The sequence below is a fragment of the Plecotus auritus genome, assembly GCF_963455305.1.
Source record: "Plecotus auritus genome assembly, chromosome: 6".
NCBI classification, from domain to species: Eukaryota; Metazoa; Chordata; class Mammalia; order Chiroptera; family Vespertilionidae; genus Plecotus; species Plecotus auritus.
The window spans coordinates 88,757,196-88,768,650 of record NC_137773.1 but is presented as its reverse complement, the minus strand read 5'-3'; the positions used below and the strand labels follow the sequence as shown (position 1 = coordinate 88,768,650).

Genomic DNA, 11,455 nt, shown 5'->3' with positions numbered 1-11,455 from the left:
AGCAGGCTCCACTCTGCCTGTCCGCAACTGTTACAAGCTCTCTCAGCATGGTACGTCCCGCCTTCCCCCATGCCCAGGCCGGGGTGGTACGCGCCACCTCCGCCAGCCCCTCCCTGTCGGTTTCCGCGCGAAAAGCCAGAGCTGCCTGTGCTGCCGACACCTCTGTTGCAGCTTCCAAGATGCCTGCCCGAACCGCCCCGGCTCGGGTGCCCGCGCTGGCCTCCCGGGCCATCTCACTGCCGGACGATGTCCGCAGGCGGTAGGTGCTGCAGGGGACCGCGAGCTCCGTGGGGTGGCATGTCGCTGGGGGTGCAGGGGTTGCTTCCCCTCTGGGTAGCCCTTGGCTGCTGCTGACAGACGGGCGCGCATGCGTGGGGTTGCTTGGCGGCAGTTGGCGCGCGTAGGGTGGGACTTCCGGTCGCGCGCATCTCGAGCAGTTTGGCGCGCGTCTCTGGCAGTTTGGCGCCAAAATGGGCCAAGGCCCTTCACAGTTCCCTCGTGACTAGGAACTTGGGGTCTCCTCTGACCTCAGCTTCAGGGATCCCTTCCCCAGAACAGCCGCCCGACTTGTCTTCAGCTTGGTCGTACAGGAAGTGGGCAACCCACGGCCGAACCACCACTCGGCCCGGCACTTGGCCTCCACTTCCGGTGCACACTGTGGGGGGTCGAGGGGCCTGGCCGACCTGGCTTCAGGGTGTTTCAGGGAACCCTCTTGGCGTTCCGCACCAACATCCCGATGGCGACCACCAAAGACAGACGTCGCCGGTTGGGGCTCAGGTTTGCGAGTGCCGTCTTTTTTGGGAGGCTCCCTCCATCTCCAACTGCTGGGAAGTCCGTATTCTGGAAAAAACTTACCATGCAACGAGGGCCAGGGCTCCGGCAGCATGAAGACTGAGTAGGCTTTTCTAGTAATTCTCCTCTTGGTGGTTCAGTTGGTTGGAGCTCCGTCCTGGGCTCGATTAGGTTATGGGCTCGATTCCCCGATAGGACACCTACCTAGGTTGTGGGTTCGATCCCCAATTGGAGCGCATACAGGAGGCAACCCATTGATGTTTCTCTCCCTCGCTCTAAAAATCAGTTTTATCCTCGGGTGAGGATTAAAAAAAACACGTCAAAACACTTATTTTTAAAAAAATCTTCATTGTTGAAAGTTATTACATATGCCCTCCTTCCTTCCACATCCAAATACTTAAGCACAGAGAGGGGAGTGTTTTTGAAGAATCTGCATCTCTATTCTCTCCCCCCGCCTCCCTCCCCAACATATAACAAGACTTAGATTGGAAATGGAATTATGAAAGTCTCTGGCCTCATGATACCGAGATGATGGGGCCTGGCCTTCTTTATTCTGATGGTGAGAACTCGACCTCTCCTGGTTTGGTTGACTTTGGGCAAGTGTCATAAACAAGCTGTCCCTGTAGACTAGGATTGTTAATATGCATTATAAAGTGGTATTGGAGCTAATGAGAATATGCCTGCCACATAAAGGCCCACATGTTAGCCTTGTGTTGGCTGACCTCGCCGGCTCAGGGTTTTTATTGGGCCAGGCCACTGTCTTGCTTGACTAAACTTGAATGTTAGGTGTTAAATCTGCCATTTACTCTAGGTTCCATATTAACTTAGAACTAGAATTGCCTACTGTAGGTATGGAGCTTTTTCAGATTTCTGCTTTAGACCACGTGGTAGACGTTGAAATTGTCAGCTTATGAGATCCTCTCAACAGCCTTTCTTACATCTTGAATTTTAGTGTGCAAAATACACAGACATGGCATTAAACACTTCCTTAAACTTAGATTTATAAATGCAGGTAGAACGCTTCTTGGCTTATGAAAATTAGAGATGAGTAATCTGTTATATGACAGGAACCTAAGTACGTTAGAATACTGTAGGAGCAGAGTTTAGAACCCGTCCTTATTTTTGCATTTCTGTCATTTTTGCTAACTTGTGTTTCTATGGCAGCTTCTTTTAAAATGCGCATATAGTTAGTTCCATTACATATGTAAAGAAACTACAAAGTATTTTCAATGATTGGTCTTTAACTTCTTTATTGAAGTATTACTTAACTGCCCTAGCTGGTTAGGCTCAGTGGATAGTGTCAGCCTGTGGACTGAAGGGTCCCGGGTTCGATTCCGGTCAAGGGCACATGCCTGGGTTGTGGGCTCGATTCCCAGTGGGGGGCGTGCAGGAGGCAGCTGATCAGTGATTCTCTCTCATTATTGATGTTTCTATCTCCCTCTCCCTTCCTCTCTGAAGTCAATAAAATATATTAAAATAAAAAATATTATCTTAAGTCTTCTAAAAAGCACGCTTTTCAGAAACAAGCCACATTTTTCCATTTGAGTTTTCTTACTCGGCCCAAGCTGCCATCATTTGTATAGAAAAGTGATAGTCTTCCACTTGTCTTCCTGTTGCCACTCAGGTCTGTTTTCTGTAAGTGGAAACTCATCCTCTTACAAATAAGTTAGATCCAGTGGTTTTCCTGCCCCTTTCCTCTCTGCTCCCCTCACCCCCACTGTCTGGTACACTTGGCCTGAAGTCCAGAATTCCTGTCCTCTTGCCTGAGTCATCTTGTGTTCTTCTCACAAGTCACACAGGCCGCCTTTTAGGTTCTCGGGGCTTGAGACCATGCAGAGTGACCAATGTGAGACTGGGCTTCGTCCCTTTATTCTTAAGATTATATTCAGAAAGACAACCGCCTTCCCCCACTTTGGAGAAGGGTGTTAGTGCACCTCGCATGCTGCCTTGCAACTCTGGAGTTGCTTTATTATCGGAGCATGTTTTCCTTATTCATTGTTTCTGCAGTTTGGTGTACAGTAAACTCAAATGCTTGCATGTCAAACTTTCCCCTTTAATGAAGCCTGGGTTTACACATGATTCTAGCAACCTTGGCACCACTCCAATTAGCCTTTGTAATTATGACAGCTTTCTTATCTGCTAGTCATTCTGAGATTAGATTAAGCCAGGTCTTAAAGTTCTGAACCAGTTTCATGGCTCCTGCTGAGTAGGTATTGGATAGGGAAAAACTGACTTAACCTCTTCTAGTTCTCCCTGCAGTGGGATTCTAGAGGTGCAGACCTCTAGGGTTCAAATCCCACCCCGCCACTTGCAGCTGTGTGACTAACCTCTTGGTGCTTTATCTGTAAAATGGGGTGGAGGTGCCTGTTCTACCAAGGCATTATGAAGACTAACTGAGCTGATAGGTGTAAACATGGTAGAGCAGCACCTGCATAGAAACCTATAGCGCTTATCACGTGGTAGGCTGTATAATTTATTTCCACTAGAGGAACATAATTTAAAGCACTAATATGCTCATCTTAATACGGAGGCAGGGAGTAGCATTGTATAGAGATGAGATATATGCTGGCTTGTTCCAAACTTCCTTTTTTCCTGGCTTCTTGTAGAATGGTCTGGACTTGGTCTTTCAACTGCCACCTTAGCTTTTGTGCCAGCTGTCCGCTCCTTCTCTTGCCTAGGCATCCTTTTCTTTAGGGTTGAAGTGGCATTCTGTCTTCTTTCAACTCAGTGTATTGCTTCTTAATTCTTTGTATCCTTGCTTTTTGTGTTGCTGTCTACTACCAGGGAGTCTCTTTCTTCCCTGATTACCCCACTTCCCCATCCCCTTTCATTCTTGGCCCCTTATCTCTTCTGGTTGTGGGACTTCTACTTTCAGCAATTGGGGTGCCTGCTGGAGATAGATACCTCCAGTTCTGATGCCTCACGGGAGAGCCAGTTTTAATTTCTAGCTGCTGAATAGCCATCTGGGTAGCTGCTGTTCACTGAAACATCATTTCTAAAACTTGTAGCCTGGTTACTCTCCTTTTTCCCCACCAAAGAGTTCTGAATTTCTGATACTATATTCATTTTCTTTGATTTCCCATCACCATTTATCCCCCCTATATCCTCTTCCATCTCTACCCACTATCTCTCTCATACTGTATTTTTAAAAATACATATATATTTTAATGATTTCAGAGAGGAAGGGAAAGGGAGAAAGAGATAGAAACATCAGTGATGAGAATTATTGATTGGCTGCCTCCTGCATGCCCTACCTGGAGATTGAGCCCCAAACCTGGGCATATGCCCTAACCTGGAATCAAACAGTGACCTCATGTTTCATAGGTTGACGCTCAACCACTGAGCCATACCGGCTGGGCCCGAGGATATTTTCCCACTGATTTTTAGAGTGGAAGAGAGGGAGGGAGAGGGAAAGGAGAGAGAGACATACACATCAGTGTGACAGATATGTTGGTTAGTTGCCCTCTGTACCCAGGTGGGGGATTGAACCTGCAACCCAGGTAGGTGCCCTTGATTGGGAATTAAACCCATAACCCTTTGGTGCATGGGCTGACACTGACCACTGAGAAGCACTGTCCAGGGCTTGAGTTTAACTTTTGACTCCCACAAACTTAACTAATAGCCTACTGTCTGTTTTTTTATATTTTTATTGACTTCAGAGAGGAAGGGAGAGATAGCAACATCAGTGATGAGAGAGAATCATTGATTGGCTGCCTCCTGCACACCCCCTACTGAGGATCGAGCCCGCAACCCAGGCATGCGCCCTTGACTGGAATTGAAACTGGGACTCTTCAGTCCGCAGGCCAACACTCTGTCCACTGTGCCAAACCAGCTAGGGCTAATAGCCTACTGTTAACTGGAAGCCTATGGATAACATAAACAGTTGAATAACACATATGTTGTATGTTATTTATTAACTAGAGACCCAGTGCACAAATTCGTGCACGGGTGGAGTCCCTCGGCCTGGTCGGCGATCGGGGCTGATGGGGGCCTGCCGGCCTGGGGGAGGAACCATGGGAGGTTGGCAGGCTGCAGGATGTTGGCTATAGGAGCCCACTGACCACCAAGGAGCAGCTCCTGTTTTGAGTGTCTGCCCCCTGGTGGTCAGTGCATGTCATAGCTACTGGCTGGTCGTCCATAATGGTCACTTAGGCTTTTATATATATAGAATATATATAGATACTATATTCCTACAGTAAAGAAAGTTAGAGAAAAGAAAATTATTAAAATCATAAAAATATGGTTATAGTATTTTGAAAAAAACACATAAGTGGACCCGTACAGTTCAAACTCATGTTCTTTAAGGGTCATCTGTACTACCACTGTAGCTGCAGTCTGCTGAGAGTTTTTGCTACAGCAACGCCTTTCCTTACCACCCAAGTCAGGAGGTCTCTACCTGGCAATGCCTATGTCCAATCACCCAGCTCGTTGCCTGGAATAGGGCCTGGCATATAGTAAGTACTCACAGATGTGAGTGATGATCAAAACTAGAAGCAGGATCCACATCCACTTGGAAGAGCTACTGTAAGATATTGGTCCAACAAAGCCTATTGCTCAAATTCCTGGCTGTGCTGATAACACTTGCCCTCAGGAAAAGCTCGGTTCCTGCCCTTTGGGCTAGTGATAACTGAGTACCTAGTCTGTGGGTGCTGGGCCAGAAGATCCAGAAACAGCTGAGGCCTAGTCCCTGCCCAGTGTGCTGCCACTCCACTGACTGTTGCTCGCCCTAATGGTTAGACCTTTTGTCGCCCCACTGCCCACAGTCAGCACTTAGACTAGGAGCAGCCTCTCCACCTTTCCTGGGTGTCCATTCTTGTTCCTTTATTCTTTTTCTCCCTTCCTCCCAAAGAAGCAAGATACCTCTTCAGTAATCAAATCAGACCATGATTTTCCAGCCAGACTCATGACAGTTCTGCACTTCTGAATGTTTAGGTACAAACATTCCAAAGGATGAGCTTTTGGGCCAGGTGCCAGCCAAGTCTTCTAAGTTCATGCATCTCCCCCTTTGTGTGGGCACCCCTGCTGCCTTAATTTCCCTATCTCATACAGTCCTCATTAGAAGGCTGCCATCCCTCCACCTCAGCTTTTAGGAATGTTATCTGTCTATTCCCCACAGCATCCCGTGGCTCTGGTCCTCATTCTGACACTGACCACAATAAGAAGGTGTACCTTCTTATTGGCTCTTCCCAGATCCAACTAGAGAAAGACCACCTGTAGGTCACTTAATTTACAGAAGGACCCAACTCTGACCTGCTTCCTTTCCCAGTACCTTTTAAAATTATATATACTGGTGGGCAAAAATAGGTTTACAGTTGTGAGTACAGGAAATAGTTAATTCTTGTATTATTATTGTATTTATTTATTTTTTTTAAAAAAAATATATTTTATTGATTTTTTAGAGAGGAAGGGAGAGGGATAGAAAGCTAGAAACATCGATGGGAGAGAAACATCGATCAGCTGCCTCCTGCACAGCCCCCACTGGGGATGTGCCCGCAACCAAGGTACATGCTCTTGACCAGAATCGAACCTGGGACCCTTGAGTCCGCAGGCCGACGCTCTATCCACTGAGCCAAACCGGTTAGGGCTATTATTGTATTTATTTGTATTACAACTGCACATTTACTTTTTACCACCCCTGTATTGTTATAGAACTCCTGTATCATCTCTCACCATCATTAAAAGAAACTACCCCACAAAAGAGGACCTCATTTCAATCAAAAAAAGAGGCATTCTAGACATGGGGGTGGGGGGGCACTATGTTGTTTTTTTCCTAACACTCATGTAGGTTAAATTTATTTCCCAAGTTCTTTAAAACTGTGGTACTAATTCTTACAGGTAAATAAAGTTGCTTAACAAGTGTTTTTTCCTTTTCCCTTATTTTCTTTCCCCAGGCTCAAAGATTTGGAAAGAGATAGCTTAACAGAAAAGGTAATCACTATCTTAAAACATTTTTTACTACCAAATGTGACTGACAGATCATTCTGTAGCTTGTAAAAAGTTTAAGGGGATACTTATTTGGCAGGGAGATACCATGATCAGGAAGGTGGTTTTCCTAGGGTGAGGCTTACCCATTGCACTCTGGATGTGCTGGCCTTTGCAGTTTCCCCAAATGTGGAAACTCAACTGCATAATTCGTGGAAGCGGGCAACTGTGATCGTGCTCTCCCCTGAAAAAGTTTAGGTGGAATCGGTTTTTTCCATAAAGTTTTGAGATAACTTGGAAATATTCTTATTGCTTAATGTGCTATGTTAATACTGCTAGTACTAGTTGACTTTTGGTAACTTGTTGACAAGTTTACCGATCTAAGTTCCAAACCATCAGTTCTGAACTATAACTTGTCTTGGTCACACTGTTTTCAGAAGCACAGTTTTGTTCTAATATGCCATGTATGTCTCTGTCTCACCTCTGACCTTTTCTATTTTTCATCATCTGGAAATAATGTGATATGAAAACATATCACAAAATGAAACATCACGAAAGTGTCTTGGTGAATACTTAGGTTTTTGTTAGTCAGCATTGCCTGCCATTCAGTCATTGTTATGTGACCAGGCAGCATAATTGTGTATTATAATGTCCATTAGTTAGTAGCTTGGGAGTTTGGGGACTTCCTAAACCTGTATCCTTCCCTTAGGAGTGTGTGAAGGAGAAATTGAATCTCTTGCATGAATTTCTGCAAACAGAAATAAAGAATCAGTTATGTGATTTGGAAACGAAATTACATAAAGAAGAATTATCAGAGGTAAGTTTTCAGCATCCCGACATCTAGAAAACGTCTCCTCTCATGCCGCTTGTCTGTGACCAGGGAGGTGGAGTAATCCCCAGCTCCCCCTGTTACCTGATCATTATAAAGGAAATGCCTTTGTTTCCTTATTCTCTTACTGCCACTTGTTTACATTCACTGCTACTTAAATTATCCTTTCCTGCTATAGGAGGGCTACCTGGCTAAAGTCAAATCCCTTTTAAATAAAGATTTGTCCTTGGAGAATGGAGCTCATCCTTTCAGTCGGGAAGTGAATGGATGTCTAGAAAACGGGAGTCATTCAAGTGGTGAGGACTGCAGAGTGAGAATGGCAGAGGAAAACAAGTCACCCAAATCCATATCCAAACCTTGCACGCCCAGGAGAAGCAAGTCTGATGGAGAGGCCAAGTGTAAGAGCCCTTAACTCGTTTGACCTTGATGGAAACTGTTATCACATAAAGAAGGGGACAGTCAGACCTGGAGTCATAGTCCTCCTGGGCAGTACTTCCTGGTTTGTTTCTTGTGTATACCCCTAACTAGTAAATTATACTTCCTAACTAGCTTAGGCATATACTAATCTAAATTTTGTCTTTGACCAAATCTTGGGCATTAGATCTCAAAACATGGCTAAGTTTATGAGGTATTAGGTAACAGGAACTACTAATACTTAAATTACTTCTGTTGCCCTAACTGGCTTGGCTCAGTGGATAGAGCGTCGGCCTGCGGACTCAAGGGTCCCGGGTTCGATTCCGGTCAAGGGCATGTGCCTTGGTTGTGGGCACATCCCCAGTGGGGGGTGTGCAGGAGGCAGCTGATTGATGTTTCTCTCTCATCAATGTTTCTAACTCTCTCTCCCTCTCCCTTCCTCTCTGTAAAAAAAATCAATAAAATATATTAAAAAAAATTACTTCTGTTAATATGCCTATTGAAGCCAAACATTTATTTTTAGACTCCTTCCAAGTTTGTAGTCAAAGTAACTCTTCTGGAATCTTTACACACAAAAGAGCATGGACTTGAGCTCAGGTCCAGCTCTCAGCCACTTAACTTTTTAATTTTTTTTCAACATTATAAAATATATTTTCTTTAATACTGATTTTTAGAGAGAGAGGAAGGACATAGAGACAGAGAAACATTGATATTGGCTGCCTCCTGCACATCCCCTACTGGGGATCCAGCCCACAACTCGGGCATGTGCTCTGACTGGTAATCAAACCTGTGACCTCTTGGTTCCTGGGTTGATGTTCAACCGTCGAGCCACACCAGCCGGGCCGCTTTTTTTTTTTTTTTTTAATCTTCACCAGAGGATATTTTTTCCAATACTTTTGAGAGAGAGTGGAAGGAGGGACAGAAACATCTATGTGAGAGACACATATACTGGTTGCCTCCTGTACAAGCCTCGGCTGGGGCCAGGAATTGAACCTGCAACCCAGGCAGGTGCTCTTGACTGGGAATCGAACCTTAGGTGAACAGGCTGACGCTCTAACCACTGAGAAACAGGCCAAAGCTTAGCCCCTTCACTTTTTGACGGTTCAGGTTCCTTGTCTGGTTCAGGGGTTGGCCCCTCAATAAAAGTTTGTGTAAAACTAGCAGGTAGGTGCTAATTGCCAATTTGTTTTGTTGTTGTTAATCCTCACCGGAGGATATTTTTCCATTAATTTTTTAGGGAGCGTGGAAAAGAGAAAGACAGAAACATTGATGGTGAGAGAGAGACATCGATTGGTTGCCTCCTGCATGTACCCCAACCAGGACTGGGGAACCTGCAATCAAGCTACGTGCCCTTGACTGTAATCGAACCCAGGACCCTTTGGTCCACAGGCCAATGCTTTATCCACTGAGCCAAACTGACTAGGCCCTAATTGCCAATTTTATCAAGACAGTTGTTGATTAGAGTACAGGGAAGGACACTTAATCCTCTTCATTAACTTGGTGATGCTGAAGAACTGCACCTTTGCTGTAAACTTTTTTATTCATGGTGGCTTTTTTTTTTTCTTTAAACAGCTGAAGTCTCACCTAGCCCCAGGATTACAAGGCAGTCTACCAGGCAGACCACCATCACCTCTCATTTCACAAGGGGGTCAGTATATAATGAATTGACAGCTGCCTTTTCTAGGGGCTAACTGCTTTTGTAAAACATATATAGAATTAGACTTTCCATGTTGCATAGGTTTGCCTGTGCAGTTTTGTTTATTAGACATTTATGAACAGTATATTTTTTTTACATTCAATACTTTGTCTAACCACTATGCTGTACACCTGAAACTAAAACAGTCAGAAACTTTATAAAGTATTCCCCCTGATATTTTGAGTACCCACCTGGCACCATACATGGTTATTACAGTAGGTCCTCGGGTTACGTCTGAGATCCGTTCCTACAATGCAATTTTCGCCGTAAGTCGGAACCCACCTACATAAGCACCTACGTCACTCACATGGAGCACATACACAGTAGTAATGAAGTGAAACAGTAAAAAAAATTTAAAAGAAAGATAACAATTCCTGGCCTTTACTTGTGGTAAATACAGTAAATAATAAAAAACAAAGTACATAATGTACATACGTCAAAATGACGGTACTTTTTTTTATAAATAAATGGGAGATGGCGATGTAATCATGAAATGATGTACGCCGAGTCCGATGTAACCCAAAGACTGCCTGCACAGTACTAGAGGTCCAGTGCATGGATTTGTGCACTGGTGGGGTCCCTCGGCCTGGCCTGTGGGGATTGGGCCAAAACCAGCTCTCTGACATCCCCTGAGGGGTCCCAGATTGCAAGAGGGCACAGGACAGGCTGAGGGACCCCACCAGTGCACGATTGGGGCCAGGGAGGGACCGCGGGAGGGCTCCAGGGCATGTCCGGCCTGTCTTGCCCAGTCCCGATCGGCCGTACCCCAGCAGCAAGCTAACCTACCGGTCAGAGTGTCTGCTCCCTGGTGGTCAGTGTATGTCATAGCAACTGGTCAAATAGTCGGAAGGACACTTAGCATATTAGGCTTTTATATATAGAGATTATTGACTGTATTCCCTATGCTGTATTTATATCCCTGTATGAATGGCATTTCTGAAGAACTTATTTTCATTAACTATAGGAAACTTTAAAAAAAATTAGTGAGGATAGTAAAATGCACCCCCAAATAACCTGTCACCTAGTGCTACCAGTTAATAGCTCCTGGCCGTCATTTCATTTACACCCAATACATTCCAACTGGGTTACTCCAAGTGGATTACAACTCCATATATACCCCAAGTCCCCCCAATTGGATTGGAAACAAATCCAAACATGTCATCTTATCCATAAATATTTCAGTAGATTTCTAGGCAAAGAAATCTCTTTCTCTGACAAACTTTTAATTAATATTTTACTATAATTGCTAACATTTAGTTAAAAAGACATAACATACTATTTTCATGCCTTGTAAAGTGTAACAATTCTTTACTGTCATATACATAGCCAGTGTTCACATTTCCCTTGTGTAGCAAACGAAGTGTTTGGTTGATTTGTTCCTTAAGCCTTTCAAATTAGATTCCTTATTTTCTTGCCGCTTATTTGAAAAAAAAAGTGGGTCATTTGTCCAATAAGAGTTTCTAGATCTGTTTGTATCCTTGGTGGTTAATGTGTTCTCTTATTTCAGTTTTCCTATAATCTGGTATTTAGGTCTAGAGGTTTGATCAAATTCCAGCTTTATTTATTTTTTTTTTTTTGAGACTTCTTCATAATGGCTCTGTAGACTTCATCAGAGGCATATAATGTCTCTTCTGTGATACCAACAGCCAATGATCAGTGTCTAGATTCACAATTTCTTAAGATTTGCAAAATGGAGATATTCTATATCACTCAAAGAAATATTAAATTTAAAGCCTCTTTCAACCTCCTGATTATAAAGCCTCTCCTTGGAGGGAAGAGGGCATCCATGCCCTGAATCTGCC

At 44.3% G+C, this 11,455-nt stretch overlaps 1 protein-coding gene across 8 annotated transcripts in view; it reads left to right on the top strand.

Moving 5' to 3' along the window:
- The window catches only part of DNMT1 (DNA methyltransferase 1), a 40,588-nt gene continuing 29,133 nt past the window's right edge, over positions 1-11,455 (top strand). For 2 of the 8 annotated variants that reach the window (XM_080676313.1, XM_080676312.1), the window contains exons 1-5: positions 1-259; positions 6,684-6,720; positions 7,424-7,531; positions 7,722-7,941; positions 9,530-9,605. In XM_080676313.1, coding sequence (XP_080532439.1) covers positions 48-259; positions 6,684-6,720; positions 7,424-7,531; positions 7,722-7,941; positions 9,530-9,605 — 653 coding nt within the window. In that variant the 5' untranslated portion in view covers positions 1-47. Of the gene's footprint in view, positions 260-647; positions 896-6,683; positions 6,721-7,423; positions 7,532-7,721; positions 7,942-9,529; positions 9,606-11,455 lie in introns of those variants that run through there. The other 6 variants (XM_080676311.1, XM_080676310.1, XM_080676316.1 and 3 more) reach the window with 5 other exon arrangements.